This window comes from Pelodiscus sinensis, chromosome 1, assembly GCF_052426305.1.
Source record: "Pelodiscus sinensis isolate ZL-2025 chromosome 1, ASM5242630v1, whole genome shotgun sequence".
NCBI classification, from domain to species: Eukaryota; Metazoa; Chordata; order Testudines; family Trionychidae; genus Pelodiscus; species Pelodiscus sinensis.
In genome coordinates, this window is record NC_143052.1 from 326840956 (window position 1) to 326858141 (window position 17186).

Sequence of the window (17186 nt, forward strand, 5' to 3'; positions counted from 1 at the left end):
TTAATAGTTACTAGCTTAAGTTGTTTTAGATAGACTTGGGATTAAGGAAGGCACATGGAAGGAAAAGCGAACACCTTCATAAAAAGTAGGATAAATCAGCCTATAAATGCTCAAAAAAGAGGTCTATCTACCTCTGGCACCACAGCTCACAAAGAAGAAAGTTCAGTACTGAACATACCAGGAGCAATTAATAACTTGAAATTGCACATTCAGAAGTGAGCTCCAGCACCAAGCAGACATGGCAGGGACCATTCTCCATCTACATTTGCAGTATCAATCCAGCAAAAAATCCACTGCCTCCAAGATGGCACAGGTTAAATAGAAGACACCTACTAGCTTTCCTACCGTGAAAAGTTGATACTTATATCAAGCACCAGGCAGTCTATGCAGATCCAGAATCTCCAGTCTTTCAATATCTGATTCTGCTGAGAAATATCCCAACTTGATCAGTGCGACATTCATTGGTCCTGAGCTCTATCTGTTGGGTGGAGGCCCTGGCATCATTTGTGCACCATTCACCAGCTTTTGTCTTTGGCACACAAAAGTCAGGTCAAGTAGTGCTATAAGCCCCACCATTTGAGCATAACTGCTGTTAGTCAGACAAAGGTGATCTGATATCAACAGCAAATTGGCAAAGAACCGTAACTCTGGTCAGAATTTCCAGAGCTACCTGGATATCTGTGCTTCCTCCAATATTACTCAACCCCATATTCTTATGATCTTGGCCACTGGTCGTACTGGGGCTACTAAGATCTGCATTTTCAGGCACCAGAGAAGAGCCACAATATCTGCAAGAGCCTTTGACTTGATTAGGAGCAGTCTGTACTGTCAGATCCACCAGCAGCATTTTTTGTTCTCATGGATGAAGTATTGACACCAGCTTTTCCCTTGCCTCCAGATGATTACAGGCAGTACCCAGACCTCCTAAAGAGGAGTGCTGACTCTCCTCAGATATTTCTGGAGAAAGTTCAGAACCCTACCCACTGATTCCTGGACATTGTCCAGGCTAACGCTTGCTCTAAGGTGGCCCCCCCATCAATGAGGTCATTATGGAGCCCTTTAACAAAATTCGGCTTATTGCTAAGAGGGCCAAGAAAAAATACTTTGTTCACTCCAAGGGAGCAGAATATTTATTTTTCCAACCCTAATCCCAACTCGTTAGTGGTCCAGGCAGTAACAGAGCAGAGTAGACTGAACCAGCCCAGGTTATCCTTTCCAGACAAAGACACAAGAGACTGAATTTTTCTGGCAAGAAGCATTTCTCTTTGGCTGGCCTGTTTCCCATAGCGAATGACCGTGAAGAAAAAAAAGAAGCCAGTACACTGTTCCTGAGCTACTCAAAGCTTCAGCTCCAGAGGTGAGATGCCTTCCTGGTGCAATGATTCACCCTGCTGATATAGTCCTTCTCTCCCTAACCTATGCTGCCTTCCATCCTCGGGATGACCAAGCCAAACAAGGCAAAAGTGATTCTCAGAGATTCCTGGTAGTGGAGATTATTCTGATTCACTAGTTTGCCTCCAAGCCATGCATGGACCTTCAACCAGTTATAAACCTACTGTCATAGAATGAGGGCAAGACCAGCCACACTCAGTCTAGTTTTGATCTTCTGGCAACATGGTTTTTAAGTGAACAAGGAGCACAGAGGAAGACTGATCATAGGATGTCCAATCCATCCTCTACAACAAAGGTGAGGAATGTTTTTTGGGTCGGGGGCCACTGACACATAGAAAAACCAATCAGGGGCCGTGCACAAGTGAGAAGTTTAAAAAGGAAAAAAAAAAAAACCTCACTGACGTTGCTCCCGACTGAGAAGGAGAACAACACTCTCCCACATTCCTCTTGGACACCAAAGCCTGGGGGTCCATGCTAGTAGATTTTGTGTGTTCCAGCCTAGTGAGGGCATGGTGTATGTGTGGGAAGGGGAGAAGGCGGAGAAATGGGGGTTGGGGAGGGAGAAGGCTGGAGCACTAATGCAGGCTCCACAATTCTGGGAGCAGGCACCTCACACCTCAGGGGCTGAATCTGCCCCCAGGCCTTAGGTTTCCCTCCCCTGCTCTACAAGGAAGTACTGTGCCACCAACTGGTAGTGATTCTCCCTGCGATGTCAGTAGCAACACCACCTACCTACTGAGGAATCGGGAATCCTTCTAATGAGAGAAGATATTCCAGAATTAGAGACATCTGTCTTGTTAATCAGTTTCTTAAAGTACATCTGGCAGCTATTAATGCCTTACATTCTCCAGTGAGGAACTGCTTTGTTTTCATCTATCCCACTACTGTCACCTTCAGAATGTAAATCTGTCCCCAGTTAGGACCTGAACCACCTCCTTTCTGCTCTTATGAGCCTGCAGTTGGAATCATGAGCCTCCTGCTCCCCTTTACATCTGTCTGTGCACACAGATAGCTTAGAGGACAGGAAGCCCCACTCACTTGACATACTCAGGACTCTGGTCTTCTGTGTACACTATATAAGACTTTTCTAAAGTTTCCAAGGTTATTTCTCACCATTGCTGAAAGAATGCAAGGGGAATCTGTCTTTTTCCAAAGACTCTGAATGGATTTCCACCTGAAACTTTTTTACAATCTTTTACAAACCCCTCCTCAGACTGTCAGGTCCCAGTTAATTAGAGCACAAGCAGTCTGTGGCGGCTTTGCAGGACTCCCTCTGATATAGAGCTGCATCTTGAGGCTCCATGCATACCTTTACCAGGTATCATGCATTAGTTCAGGCTTTAGCTGGAGATGCTTCCTTTGCTTTCATGATCCTCCAATCTGTGATGCATCATGCTTCCTCACACCCACCTTCTAATTGAAACACTGTTTTGGCTTCCTCCATAGTGAATATCTCTGGGAATCAGCACTGGAAGAAGAAAGGAAGATTGCTTACTACGGATGCTAGATAAATAGTGTGCAATTCAATTATGGACTAACAGCACAAAATATTATTGGTTGCATGACTCTTTGATATTCCCATGCACTCCCAGCCCTAGTCTTGGGAAGCCCCCTGCCATCCCGCACAGCTGCTTCTCTATGGGGTGGCAGGCAAGAGCCGGTCTGCGCAGGGAGCTGGTGTAAACACTGGCTTCCCTCACAGACCAGCTCCCACCTGCCGCCCCTGTCCATAGAGCAGCCTCTGTCCGCCGCAAGCCCAGGCACCGTGGACAGACACTGCTCTGTGGCAGCTTCCCCTGCCCTCCCCCACAATGCTGTTGCCTCTCATAGAGATGCGGGGGAGGGGGGGTGGGAAGTACTGGCTGTCCCCCTCTCCCTTGCAATCTAGGCTTGTTGGTTAATCGTGTAATCATCTACATGTTAACATCCCTATTACTTCTAGGAACTAGAGTTCTTCAAAATTTTGCTCCCTGTGGGTATTCACAACCCACCCTCATTCCCCTCTTCTCAGATCCTCTTTGGATTCACAGTAGAGCAGGAACTGTAATACTGTTTGGTCTGTGTTACCTCTATTGCCCATGGTTCAAGTGTGAGGAGGAAGGTGGTGCTGGTCCATTTCCAGGAGCACATGCACATCCACAGAGATGTGTGGTATATCTTGAAGTTACCACCCTTTACTAGTGCTACTTTCAGCCATAGAAATATTTAAATCACTAAATATTCTGTAGTATAATCTTTAACTGCAGCCTACCTAGCACTAGTTATTCTGATTAAGCCCTGAAAAATAATGCAAAAAATGTCAAAATGTTAAAAGACAGCAGGATATTAATGGGTGACCCATTGAGGATTACCAAATGGTATGTATTTTTGAATAAGGCTCTGATCTTAAAAACAGGCACTAGCATGATTGTGCTTTGCAACAGGATCTAATTCAGGATTGGATCCTATAATTTTTCACTAATTATTATAACAACATTTTGTTTATATCCTGAAACAAAGGGGTTGGTTTCCCTAAAGCTGTTTAGTCATAACTAATTTCTGGTGTACTTACTATAGCTGCAGTATAGGCCTTGGTGTGTATAAATAATTGGTGGAGCCCGTCTAGTTAGATTGTCAATGAGGATTGAACCTAAATTGTCTATATGACAACATGAGCCTTTATTGCTTGAGATTAAACATGTCTGTTTGTAGAGAGGCAATACCAGACTCTTAAACCTCTAACCAAGGAGGGGATGTTTGCTTCCTCTTATACCCAATAGCAGAGACTAGGGTACTCATCTGGCCTGAGTTTTAATCCAGGCCTCTTCTCTCCTGTGAGCTTCCTAACCATCAAGTTATTCTCGGGTGGGAGGTGCCTCTGACTCTTCTGTTGCACTTTGTATGAATATTTATTCAGTTGGGCCGGCAAGAGTGACTCTAGAGACTCTGGTTATGGCATTCACCTGACTTTGAGGGGGCGGTAGGGGGTGGGCAGGGAATACATCTGAGTTCTAGTCCTATTGCAGCGAATGTTTACTTTGTTGCACAGCATGGAATAGCATCGGGGGTGTGTGTGTGTGAGACAGACAGACATCCTTCCTTCCGCCAAATAGCCAGTAGCCTTGTGGTAGGGGTACTCACCTGGGGTAGGGATTCAAACCCTGGAAAGTCCCACACTCCAAAAGAGTGTTCTAACTGCTGGGCTATTGGATGTAAAGGGGCAATGCTACCATCAGTTTGTCCTCGGTTTGGGGAATCTAGTCCTGCATCCAATTTCCCTTTGCTTTCACTAAAACAATGCCCAAAATAAAACGGGGTGTGTGGGGTTTTTATTTCCTGAAATTTGTGATTTGCTGAAAATTCTGACAAAATTTGCTTAGGGTTAACTCAAAAGTAAAAAAGTGTAACAATGGCAAAAGGGGTAAGACTCTTTTAAAAGAGTCTGTTTTCTAATCTCCATTTTGAACAAGTTAGACAATTTGTGAATATCCAGTGAAGCTGTTAAAAACTCGTATAACTGTAAAATAAACAAACTTGAGAGAGACCAGCTGGATAAGTTACAGAATGCTGACCTCATTTTTTTAAAGTAACTTTATCTAAGGAGTTGACAGATCATTTTGGTCTTGTAAATAATATCCAAAATTAGAATTTTATACTAACATTGTGAGTGTTAAGTCTTTATTTTCCCAAAGGCAGTTAGAAAAGTTTGACATTCGTACAAAAATAGGAAGAGATCAAGCCATAGTAATCTCAGCCAGAATTTTGTCAGACTTGTATTTTTCCATCTAGAAGGTCAGAGTAGACAGATTCCCCTCCTTCCTTTATAACCCCAATCTTGCCATGTGTGATATCTTATGCAAAGTCAGGCCAAAGAGTCCCAGAAAGGAAAAATTTTAAATGTTCTAAAAAAAATTTAATCTTATTAATCTACCTTCTCTTACCTCCACTACGACCCTATCCTTTCTCTAAGAGAATCAAAGGCTGTGTCATTTGATCACACCTTGTCCTTCATTATACCTTCAGTTATTCAATAAAGAAACAGTTCAACTTGACTTAGGGTGACCAATCACACAGCAACAAATAAATAGTGAATAACTATTTAACACACAGTTTACAACTAAATTTAGGACAAAATGTATTCTTTTTAAGTAATTATGAAAACTCAGTCTGTTCATGAATTCTCAAACTAGGAAAGAGTAAAATTATTCGATTACTTTGTAACCTCCTCTGTGGGTATTGGGGTATTACCAATTTGCATGTGGGTGGGTTCAAACAACAGTTTGTATATATACTGAAATTAATATTTACAATGAAATCATTTTAATGAATGGGGAAATAGCCTGAGCTTTAATTTATTAAGCAGAGTGATTCTTCCTTTGACTTAGTTCCATTTAATACCCAGTAACTAGAGCTATGAAGAAGTGTATTCCTGTACCCTCAAATGCTGCTGATGTGCCTGAAACATTTAATTTACTAATTGTACTCATTTCTTATTGTTTTTTTTTGTTGTTTGTTTTTTTTTCCAGGAGTTAGCTCTCCGAAGCCAACTTCCAAGTATGGAACAAGATGGTGGCTCTCAAAATCCAGTGTCATCTCCTGGAATGTCTCAGGAACTAAGAACAATGACTACAAATAGTTCTGATCCATTTCTTAACAGGTTTGTAGGAGTAGCTACTGAAAACATTCTATTTAGTACATGTAATAGTTTATTTTGAACATCAGTCTATGCCAAAAACCACAGCTGTAATTGAATTTTTCCTTAAATGGCAAGTGAAGTAAAAGTTAAGGATTAAAAGCTGTCTCCTGTGGGAGGAAGTAAACTGTTCAGACTTGTAGGAAACATTCATAACATGTTTCCCTCTCTATATCTGTTGTCTAACAGTCACCTTAAAATTACTAACTCAGAAGAGCTTGTGCATAACTTGCTATGAGATCAAATGAACTGTAAGGTAATACATTTACAACTACACTTGGAGGTTAATTTTAAGGTGTTTTCACATAGGTTATTTAGCCTGCCAGTATTTTTACTGCATTAGGACTAGTGCTAGAAACAGTGATAGGATTTATTTTTAAGAACTGTATTGTATGAAAATCATTTGTTGGTTCAAGGATTTGGCATTTTGGTTTGTGATTAGGCAAAGTATCAGTTATGAAAGGAGAAATTGGTGGCAAGCAGATTTGAGGAAAATGAGGAAAATTTTAAAAGACTATTATGGACAAAAAACATACTGGTAATCATTACTAGACTGCAATGGTAGAAAGTGTTGAATAAATATTTGTTCTATATTTGAGGAAAAACAGATGATATAGTGCTATCATACAATAGCATTTTTTCCGTTCTAGTGGTATCTCAAGAGAATATTAAACAGCGGTTAATGAAGTTGGACATTTTCAAATGAGCTGGTCCAGATAACTTGGATTCACAAATGTAGTTCCAGAAGACTGGAAGAAAGTTAATGGGTTAAAGTAAATTGCATGACCTAGTTGTTAATAGGCCTGTCAGTCTGAAATCAAGCCTAGGCAAAATAATGCATCAACTGATATAGGACTAGATTAACAGATGAATTAAAGGAGGGTAATTTTATTAATACCAATCAGCATGGATTTATGGAAAATGGATTCTGTCAGACTAATTTGAGGTATGTGTCTCAGAAGGTAAATATATTAGTCTCTAAGGTGCCGTAGGACTACTTGCTTTTAAAAGTTATAGACTAACAAAAATGTATACATAGTATCATGAGCTTTAGTGGGTAAGACCCACTCCAGCTTGTCTAATGAAGTGGGTCTTATCCATGAAAGCTCATGATACTACGTATATTTGTTAGTTTCTAAGGTGCCACAAGACTTCTCATTGTTTTTAAGATGTGTATGTGTATTTTATGATATTACAAGTGTGTTGATAAGGTGGTAGTGTTGATGTAATATATTAAGACTTTTGTAAGGTGTCTGACTTGGTAACACATGATAATTTTGATTTTTTTTTTTAAACAGCAATACAAAATTAAGGTGGCATACATTAGGTGGATTTAAAACTGGTCTCAAAATGTAAAAGAGAATAATCAAGTAGCTTTTTCCATTGGTGGTCTTCCAAAGATTAGTCTTGGCACTTTGTTATTTTTATCAGGGACCTAAAAGAGAAAACATCACTGATAATGTTGGCAAATAACGCTAAAAATGGATGAATGATAAATAATAGAGAGTATAGATCACTAATATACAATGTTTTGCATATTTTGATAAACTGAGCACAAGCAAACAATATGTGGGTTTTGTTTTTTTTTAAATAGAGCTAAATTGTATATATAGGAACAAAAAACATAAGCCATGCTTACAAGATAGGGGATAGAAATGTAGCCATGTTAGTCTGGAGTAGCTGAAACAAAATACAGTACTATGTAGCACTTTAAAGATTAACAAGATGGTTTATTAGGTGATGAGCTTTCGTGGGCCAGACCCACTTCCTCAGATCAAATAGTGGAAGAAAATTGTCACAACCATATATACCAAAGGATACAATTAAAAAAAATGAACACATATGAAAAGGACAAATCACATTTCAGAACAGAAAGGGAATGGGGGGGGTGTAAATGTCTGTGAGCTAATGATATTAGAGGTGATAATTGGGGAAGCTATCTTTGTAATGGGTAAGGTAATTAGATTCTTTATTCAGACCAAAGTGTAAAGTGTCGAATTTAAGCATGAATAACAGTTCAGAGGATTCTCTTTCAAGTGCGGTCTTAAAAGGCTTTTGAAGCAGGATGCAGGTAATTAAGTCAGCAGCACTGGGTGACAGGCAACCAGTCCAGAAGGGGAGCTGGTTTTTAAACTGGCTGCCCTTGTGGACCAGCTCCTGCCTGTCACCCTGCACTACTGCCTCTGATACAGTGGCTGCTGGCCCTGCCCCAGGGACTATAGAATAGTCGACTAACCGATAAAAATTCATGAGGTTACTCGACTATTAAATTAACCGATATTTAACATCCCTACATGGAACCGGACGCCATGCTGCCCACAGCATTTCAAAGCGGAAGTGCCACATAAAGACTGGGGTCAGCTGGGGACTCAGAATCCCTGGCTGATCCTGGGCTTCATGAGGCACTGCTGCTTTGAAACGGCGCAGGGCCAGCAGGGGACTGCTTGAGTCCCCCGCTGGCCCCGTGTTCCCCACAGCACTTTTGCCTTTGAAGTGTAGCAACAGTCCTGGGGCTGTTGCTACAGTTCAAAGGCAGAAGCGCCCTTATCGACTAATTGACTAGTTGATGCAAATTGCATCAACTATTCGATTAGCCAGTGAATCAAAATTTTACATCCCTATTGCCATGTAGCCGGAGGGTGCCTGTCAAATAAACCATGTCTGCAAACAGGTCCAGTTTCGGAGCCTTACAGCTGCAGGCCCCTTTGACTCTTGAGGCGTTTCATGTGGCAATGGTTCTGATGTGTCTCCCCATCCTGCCTAACCCCTCTGGGACCCTGCCAGCCAAAGCTGCTGGGGACAAAAAGGAGGAAGTGAACTCCATCATGGCGCTGATCATCATGGCACTGCCCAAGGAGAATCCTCTATGGTCCTGTAGTAACGGTCTCCAGCTGGTTACTGGCTCCCTGGCATTGTTTAGAAGCAGAAGTGGATATGGTGCCTCCATTGTCCAAAGGGGAATCCTTCACCCCACTGAAGTAGTAACAGTACCCAGTCTATGTACTGGGTCCCCAACTGATGGTTGGCCACCAGCTCACTGGTAAATGCAATGGCAGTCTTGGAACCTGTGTGGGATCCCCCCAGTGCTGGGGCCCTCTTTCCGCCTTTTATACTCAGTGGTATCTGAGAGGTGAGCCACTGTTTCGTCTTATACAATCCCAGACACAGATTGGTATTCCAGCCCCAGTACCAAGGTCTCAGAAGTGGGCCCAGTGCCAGCTAGTACAGGAAGCAGCAGCCCCTCCTCCAGTGCAAGCCTCTTTCTCAGCATCCCCAGCAGAAGCGGTCACAGTAACTTGTTCATTCTGGATGACTTCAGGGCCCATGAAGAGTTTGTGAAGCATGTCGCCACAAATGGGGGCTGGAAGCTGAGAAGCTGAGGGAGTCTGCATACAGCTTAGTCGATATTCTGGCTGCAGTGGCTCCGTCAAGGGTGACCTTGCTAGTTAATAAGACAGTGTTAGGGACCTATCAGGGTGCTATCGCGGATCCCTTTGTCTCTGCCCCCTACCTCAAAAAGGGTGAAGTAGTAGTACTTTGTACCGACCAGTGGTTTGAGTACCTGTACTCCCATCTCCTTCTCCCTGGATCTGCCATGGTGTCAGTCACAACGGAGGGGGACATACAAAGGCAGTCCAGTGCTACCACACAAATAAAGAGGCTCAGAAACTGGACTTGTTTGGACACAAGGTTTATGACTTCAGCTACATACCTATAACCATCAGTCTCTGCTGGGGATGTAAGAGTTTAACCTGTGGAACTTGATGGCCAAGTTTAAGGACTCCCTGTCAAAGGAGTCAAGCCAGGAATCCATGACCATCCTGGTGCAAGGGAAGTCATGGCCAAAGCCTCCCTCTAGACCACTTTGGATTTGGCCAACTTAGCAGCCAGGATGATAACTTTAACAGTCACCATAGGGCACTATTCATGGCTCTAGTCTTCAGGCCTCTTTCACAAGAGGCAGTAGTAATTCCAGGTCCTGCCCTTCAAAGTTATCTCCATGGTCTCTGAACAGATAGATTCCGAGCATCACGGCCTCTAAGATTCAAGGCTAACCCTGCACTCCAGGGGTTTTTACTGGCCCTCAGCCTCCAGGAAACATTTTAGGCCCCAGCAGCCGCCCACATTTCCAGAGACCCCTCAGGCAGGAGCCCTAGAAAAGAAAGAGAAAGGGCTATAAATGTTGTCTGTTCCTACCTTTTGCCTCCGCCTCTCAGTAGAGCTCTCTTAGATCCCCAGAAACATCAGGCAGACCTTTTGAAAGTACACCTGACAATGGCATACCAGTCGTGACTTAAAGGCTAACAGATTTATTTGGGCGCAAGCTTTTGTGGACAAAAATCCAGATGCATCTGACAAAGTGGGTGTTTGCCCATGAAAGTGTATGCCCAAATAAATCTGTTAGGCTTTAAGGCGCCACAGTACTCCAGACTACTCTGAGAGACATTAGCATCCGTGAAGAATCCAGGAGAACTTTTAAATTATACTGAATTGACCAAATATGGGGTATATGTACCATCAGCCAAGATAGACTACACTGTGGCTGCAGACTCTTCAAAGTGTTTTCCTCCTCTCCCTAACATAATATATATCTTGCTCTGATTCACACTTCAGCCAAGCATTCTTAATCCATAACAGACTGTATTTAAGCCCTAGCCCAGGGTTGGGAAACCTAAGGCCCTGGGGGCCGGATGTGGCTCCCAATGTACCTGAGTCCGGTCCCCGAGGCCCAGGGCTGCCACCATGAGGCTGGAGCACACGAAATGTACTACATTGGGCCTCCCTAGGCTCTGGTGTGGAAGAGGAATGTGGCGAGTGCCTTTCTCCTTCTCAGTTGGGAGCCATGTCAGTGACGGGTTTGGATTTTGTTGGTTGTTTTTGCTTCTCACTTGTGTGACTCTGCGACTGATTTTTCTGTGTGTTAGCAGCCCTGACCCAAAAGTGTTTTAACTATATTCTCTAAAAAATAAGTAGAGCTGTGTGCCTTCTTCATATTGCTAGCATTTGTATTTTGAGAACAGTAAGTGATGTATAGGTCTTGTGCTGACCCTCTATATAAAAGCCGGTTTCACCAAAGTTCTCACGCTTTTACCTATATCCATGGTCACCAACCAGTCGATCGGGATCAACTGGTCGATCCCAAGGCCTCGACCAGTCAATCGCGAGGCGTTCTGGGTGCCCCATTTCCACCCACCCCCAAGAAGCTCCACTACCTACCTTGATCAACAATGGAGGTAGTGGCAGCTTCCCGCGGAGTGGACGGAAGTCCTACTGCTGCACATCACTTCCTGGGGTTCCGGAAATGCACTAGCTGTTTCCTTGCCCCAGCTCCCTGGCATTCCGGGAACTTACCAGGTAAATCCCCAGAGGCTTTCCCTTCTCTGCAGGACGGGGGAGTCGGGCCCAGAAGGAGAGCACGTGTGCAGGCTTCCCTGCTCCGGGGGGGGGGGGGGGGGGGGGCGGGGGCGGGAGTTGACCCTGAGGGGTTGCACGTGCAGGCTTCCCTGCTCCACGGGGGTTGGCCCCGAGAGGTTGTGTGCGCTAGCTTCCATGCTCCGCCGGGGGAAGGGGTCGGCCCTGAGGGGTCACGTGCGCTGGCTTCCCTGCACCGTGGGAGGGGGAGTCAGGCTTGGCGGAGGTGCGCAATGGGCCTTCCTTCCTCCGCGGTGGCGGAGGGGTTCGGGCCCGGAGGCAGCGTGCAACGGAGGCTTCTCTCTGAGGCTGGTGATGGGGACTCCCTGACCCCACTGGCACCCCGCCCCCAAACCCTGTTCCTGCCCCCTGCTGCAGAATCTTGCCCCCACCCTCCTGCCCCCCCCGTTCCCTCTCCCCTGCCCCCAGCCACAAAATTGCCCCCCCACCCCACTGCTGCAGAAACCTGCCCCCTGGCACCCTGCCCCCCACTGCAGAAACCTGTCGCCCCGGCCTCCTACCCCCGCTGCAGAAATCTGCCCCCACCCCGCTGCAGAACCCTGCCCCCCGCTGTTCCCCTGCTCCCTGCTGCAGAAACCTGTCCTCTTGGCACCCTGTTTCCTCTCCCTTGCCCTTAGCCACAGAACTCTGTCCTCATTGGCACCCTCTCGTCTGCTGCAGAAACCTGTCCCCTGCCCTCCTGGCACCCTGTCCCCTAGCCCCTGCCCCTAGCCACAGAACCCTGCCCCCACTGGCACCCTGTTCCCTGCCCCAGCACCCACTAGCACCCTTCCCCAGGACCATGTCCCACGCTCCCAACTGACTTTTCTGTGGGTCAGTGACCCCTGACTCAAGCCAGGTCCCCTGCCCTGCTCATAAGTAAAGACAGTGCAGAAACTTTTTGCATTTGTCATAGTATTTTATTTAAAAATGAAGCCTGGCCAACAAACCCCCAGTTGGGGCCAAGCCCCCATCTGGTCACAGCCGCTCCTGCACTCCCCCTTCCCCCAGATCCTAGATCTGAGCTTATCTTACACTGGAACCCCCTGCCCTGAGCCCCTCACATACCCCAGCCCAAATTCCTGCACTCTCATATCCACAAGCCTGTGGCTTGCTTAGTACCCCAACACTGCCCGAGCTTAGTACCCCCTCCCCGAGCCAGTGCCCCTTCTCCACCTCCTCCTGCATCCAGATTTCCTCCCAGAGCTTGCCACCTCTCACCCCTTCCCACACCCAAATCCCTCATTCCCACTCCAGAGCCTACACATCCTGTCTCAATCCAGCGAGGGTACAGCTAGACTGCAGGAGTTTTTCAGGATTCTGGAGATATTCCAGAAAAACTCTTCTGCATCCAGGGTTGCATTTGTTCTTCCACTTTTTTTAGTGGACGAGCAAACATGCTCTTTTGGTCACCCCTATATTCCTCTTTCCACAAGGAATAAGGGGGCTTCCAAAAGAAGGGGGTTTTCTGACATTTGGTCCAGTCTAGACAGGCCAAATGTTGGAAAAACTTCTTCCTACAGAAGAATTGGGGCGGGGCGGGGGGGGGGGAGAAGCAGCAGTATAAGGATTGGGGCTAGCAAGTGATGGAGAGGAGAATAGAAAGGGGCGGGGCAGTAGATCTTGGATTGGTCTGTCATTTAAAAAGTGATCTTGGGTATAAAAAGTTTGGAGACCACTGATCTATATATATATTGAGCTGCATAAGTGACAATAAATGTACCAGTAAAAGATCATGCTATAATCTGTTTAGAATGTAAGCAGGTAGGGCCTCTGACTTTGTCTGGAAAGAACCATTCACATCTAAATATTATTTTCTTCCTTTCGTATAGCTACTTACAAATCAACTTCCAAGTTTGTCACCCACTCTTGTTTTCTGGTGACATGGAACAAACAGAAGCTGTCCTTCTAGAGAAGGCTCTCAGAGGGCAGCACTTCATTAGATGTTCTTTAGATTGGTGTCCTCTCCACATGCACATATCAGTCTATCCTTCATTTTTTATTTTTACAGTAAGTAATTCCAAAGCCCATGTGAGGTTCTGATGCCATTTGGTGTGATCAGTATCTTACATGACCTGATGAAGCCAGATGATCTATAAGCAGGTCTTAATTCTTGATCCCCACTATATAGGTGAGGGTATTTTAGTTTTGGGAACTTGGCTGCTTCAAAGAGATGGTGATAAGCTATGTGCAAGGTTGGGAAGCCGGACTGCCAATTTTGACTCCAGCAGTCCTGTGACAATTCTCAGAGCAACATCCAATTGCATGTTGACAGGTTTTTTACTTGTACTATGTACCCATACTGAAATGCAGTATATGCAGCTGCTGAGAAGATAAGGACCAAGCTGTCTGTCTGCAGGGTCAGAGCATCTTGCTACCCATCTGGCCCCAGCTAGTTTGTGTATTATACTGTAGTTTTTATATTGCAGCTGACTTTGACAGATATTGGCAGTGCAATCCAGAACCATTTCAAAATATTCTGGGAAATACTCATGACAGAGTAGTTGCAGAAGGTGACATTCTGGTGCTGCTTTGTGTGTTGGTTATTCATGTGGTTATAACCAGCATTTTTGAAGGTGTGGTTGGAGTCGTCATAACCAATAGCACACCATCAGTTTTTTCAGATCTTCTGTGAGGATGCATTCAATTTGGGTAGCAAAAGTGGAATCATCTGCATGTCCAAATTTCTGTGACTGGCTTGATGGCATAATGCTGATATAAATACCTAAATGCAGAGGTGCCAAGACCGATCCCTGTGGGAGCCCATTGCTCAGTGGATCTGGTCTGGTCTGTCAGTAGGCCCAGTGTTCTGCAAGGTAGTATTTTTCATACTTTCGGAAACAAGATGTCCCGCCAAACCACATTGGATAGAGCCTACATTGATAGCTGGCTTTGGCGTGGGTTGTCAGTGTGAATGCGTGATCACAGATGCGTCAGTCTGGTCTTTAAAATTATCAGACAAGCTATAAGAGACCATTTCTGCCAGCCATTTATAAATGCCCCAAAAAAGGGACTAATTTTATTCCATTTTAATCAGTTAACTCCAGGAAATCTCCCTTATTATGGAATAAAATACCAGAAGAGGACAGAGCCTGATCAGTGTGATTGGTTGTTTATTATTCAGAAATGAATATTCATATCCATCATTAAGCAATTTGTAATAATAACTTTTTAACATGTAGAGGCTACTGTATGTGAGGTATACTGCTATAGGGAGGCTATGAGATAACAAAGTAGTTAATGAAAGAGAGTTTGGTAAATCTATGAGATGGTGTTACCAAATGTGAGTAGCAGAGGAAGCTGTTGATGCATACTGGAGCCCATCAAATACAATTCATCAATCCAGCAAATCTTCCTCCTTTCTCATGGGAGCTTTTCTTCATGGCAGCTACAGTTGCCTGTTCCTAGTCTAGTGTAGGCTTCTTCCCCAACATTTCTTCCTATCTTGGCCATAAAGAATGTGGTGGTAGAGGGATGTTGCAGTGAATCTCCAGCAGCAGTGACCTCCTAAACACCTATATAAATAATGCACTTCAGACATCAGGGCACAGAATCTGTTTTCAGAGGGCAAAGATAGTATGCAAAGAGTTGAGCATTAAGGGCTGCTTACTTTTTGCAAGGTAATTTTAGGTGGGGCACATTCTTTCAACCAAATCTTTTGTCTTCCACGTATGCAGTCCTCCTTACACCCCAGCTTTCTTTTAAAGCCCTTCCTCCTCCACTAGAAAGACCACATCGTTCCCTTACCTATTTCCTCTCCCACCTCTTGGGCCTGGGATCTCTCCCTATGGTGGCCCCTCAACTGTTTTCCATGCGTTAAGAAGTCTTTCTGCACTGGCTGTAGCTGCTAAGTAGGTCATGGCTTCCTCCCCTGGTATGAGAAGGTGGTTATTTGCATTAGAGAAATGGATCTTGCTCTCAAGTGCTTGTTATACATTTATACATGAAATCCCTTGGCAACTTTGCTGCCTTTTGAAAATGGTAATTCAGTTTGTGGGTTTATAAATGTAGTAAAGTAAACATTGATGCATATATGTTAAAGTAAGAAATGATGAAATTGATGGATTCTATTTGAAATGGCTATGCGCTAGGAAAGTCAACGTTTTAAGTTGATCTTAATTCACACTTCCATCATAAGAAAAAATAGCTAGTAAGTTTTGTGTGCTGTAAAGAACCATAGCCATGCAGGGCCCACTCCCAACAGTCGATTTTATCAAAGGTCCATTAAGCTGTTGACCATTTTTGTTTTGTTTTGTTTTTGTTTTTGGCAAGGAAATGGTGGGGAAAAGAAGTCTGTAACTGTTGTAGATCTTCAGTGTATTTGTGGTCTGACTATTCTTTTTTTATAAGTTGTTTTCATATGTAGAGAATAGTAAATGGATACTTGACTTGGAATACCTGATTTAAGAAATTTTTAATTTCTAAAATCTGATTCCTGTTCTGAATTGAGCATTTTACACTCAAAATTGTTTTCAGTAAAAACATAAGCCAGTGTTCTACTAGCATGTTGTCAAGGGAGAGGGACTTTGTTTACACTTAGGCTTTCAGATAGTGGTTCTCAGTTTAAGACAGAAAACCTGTCCCAAAGAGTTTGCAGTCTGTGTTAGGGAATGTAATAGTGTAGTTGATTAACCGATAAGCAGAAGCTTATAGGTTAATGCTACAGACTATACATGTTCCCACCACCACCACTACCAGTAAATTTTTTAGCAGGCTGTCCTGCAGCCTGGCTCACTCTTGGTTTGCACCAGGTCTGGGACCTACCCCCAATGCAACTTTGCATTTAAAATGTATTAGGAGCCAAGCAGGCAGGCTCAATTCTGGCCTGCACCAGGTCCTGGAGCTCACACTCCTCTCCCCCAGACTGGGGCTGCTGCCACTCCACGCTGCTGCCCCTCTATCAGAGGCAACAGCACGGGATGATAGGCAGCCGGTTTGCAAGGGGAGCTGATTTTTAAACTGGCTCCCCTTGCAGACCAGCTCCCGCCTGGCATCCTATGCTGCTGCCTCTGACACATAGGGTTACCAGGTAGGTTTAGAAAAAATACCGGACACACTTGCGGGGGGAGGGCTGGCCGGAGGAGATGCGGGCAGTGCAGTTGGCCGAAGGGGACTGACCCGGGCACATGCAGATCCCGGGGCACTGTCAGTCCCGCACACGGTCCAGAGAAGCGCGAGTGAGTCCGGCTGCAGCTCCACCATACACTCAGGAGCAGGAACAGGGCTTCTCCTCCTCCCCAAGGCGTCAGACGCAGCCAGGGCTCCCAGCGCCAATTGCGCCCTGCCTCCCAGCCACTCCCCCAGCTCCCACCAGGCTTCTGTACAGTGTCCAGACAGAAATCCAGGAAATACCGGACAGAGTGCCCAAAAAACAGACTGTCTAGTAGAATACTGGTTAGTTTCAGCAGCGGCTGCATCAGAGAAGCCGGGGGCAGAGCAGCTCCAATTGTCCGGCTGCCCAGAGCACTTCCGGGTTCCAGATGGTGCCGGACGGACCATTGGATGCCGGACCACTGGAGTTTTACTGTAGTAACATTGGGTGATATGACCATCTAAAATGGTGAATATCTCAAGTGATTTTTGTTTTTAAAAAACCAGAGGAAGCATGCTTTCAGGAGTGATTATTCCCCTCTATTTGGCACTGGTGAGGCCACGTCTCAAGTATTGCATCCAGTTTTGGGTGCCTCACTTCAAAAAGGGTGTGAACGTA

General features: G+C 44.9%; 1 protein-coding gene across 9 annotated transcripts in view; it reads left to right on the forward strand.

Annotated features, from left to right (window-relative positions):
* The window catches only part of YAP1 (Yes1 associated transcriptional regulator), a 183740-nt gene that overhangs the window by 156311 nt on the left and 10243 nt on the right, over nt 1-17186 (forward strand). For all 9 annotated transcript variants that reach the window (XM_089775744.1, XM_006110819.5, XM_006110820.5 and 6 more), the window contains one exon: nt 5898-6028. In XM_089775744.1, the coding sequence (XP_089631870.1) occupies nt 5898-6028 (131 nt within the window). The remainder of the gene's footprint in view (nt 1-5897; nt 6029-17186) is intronic.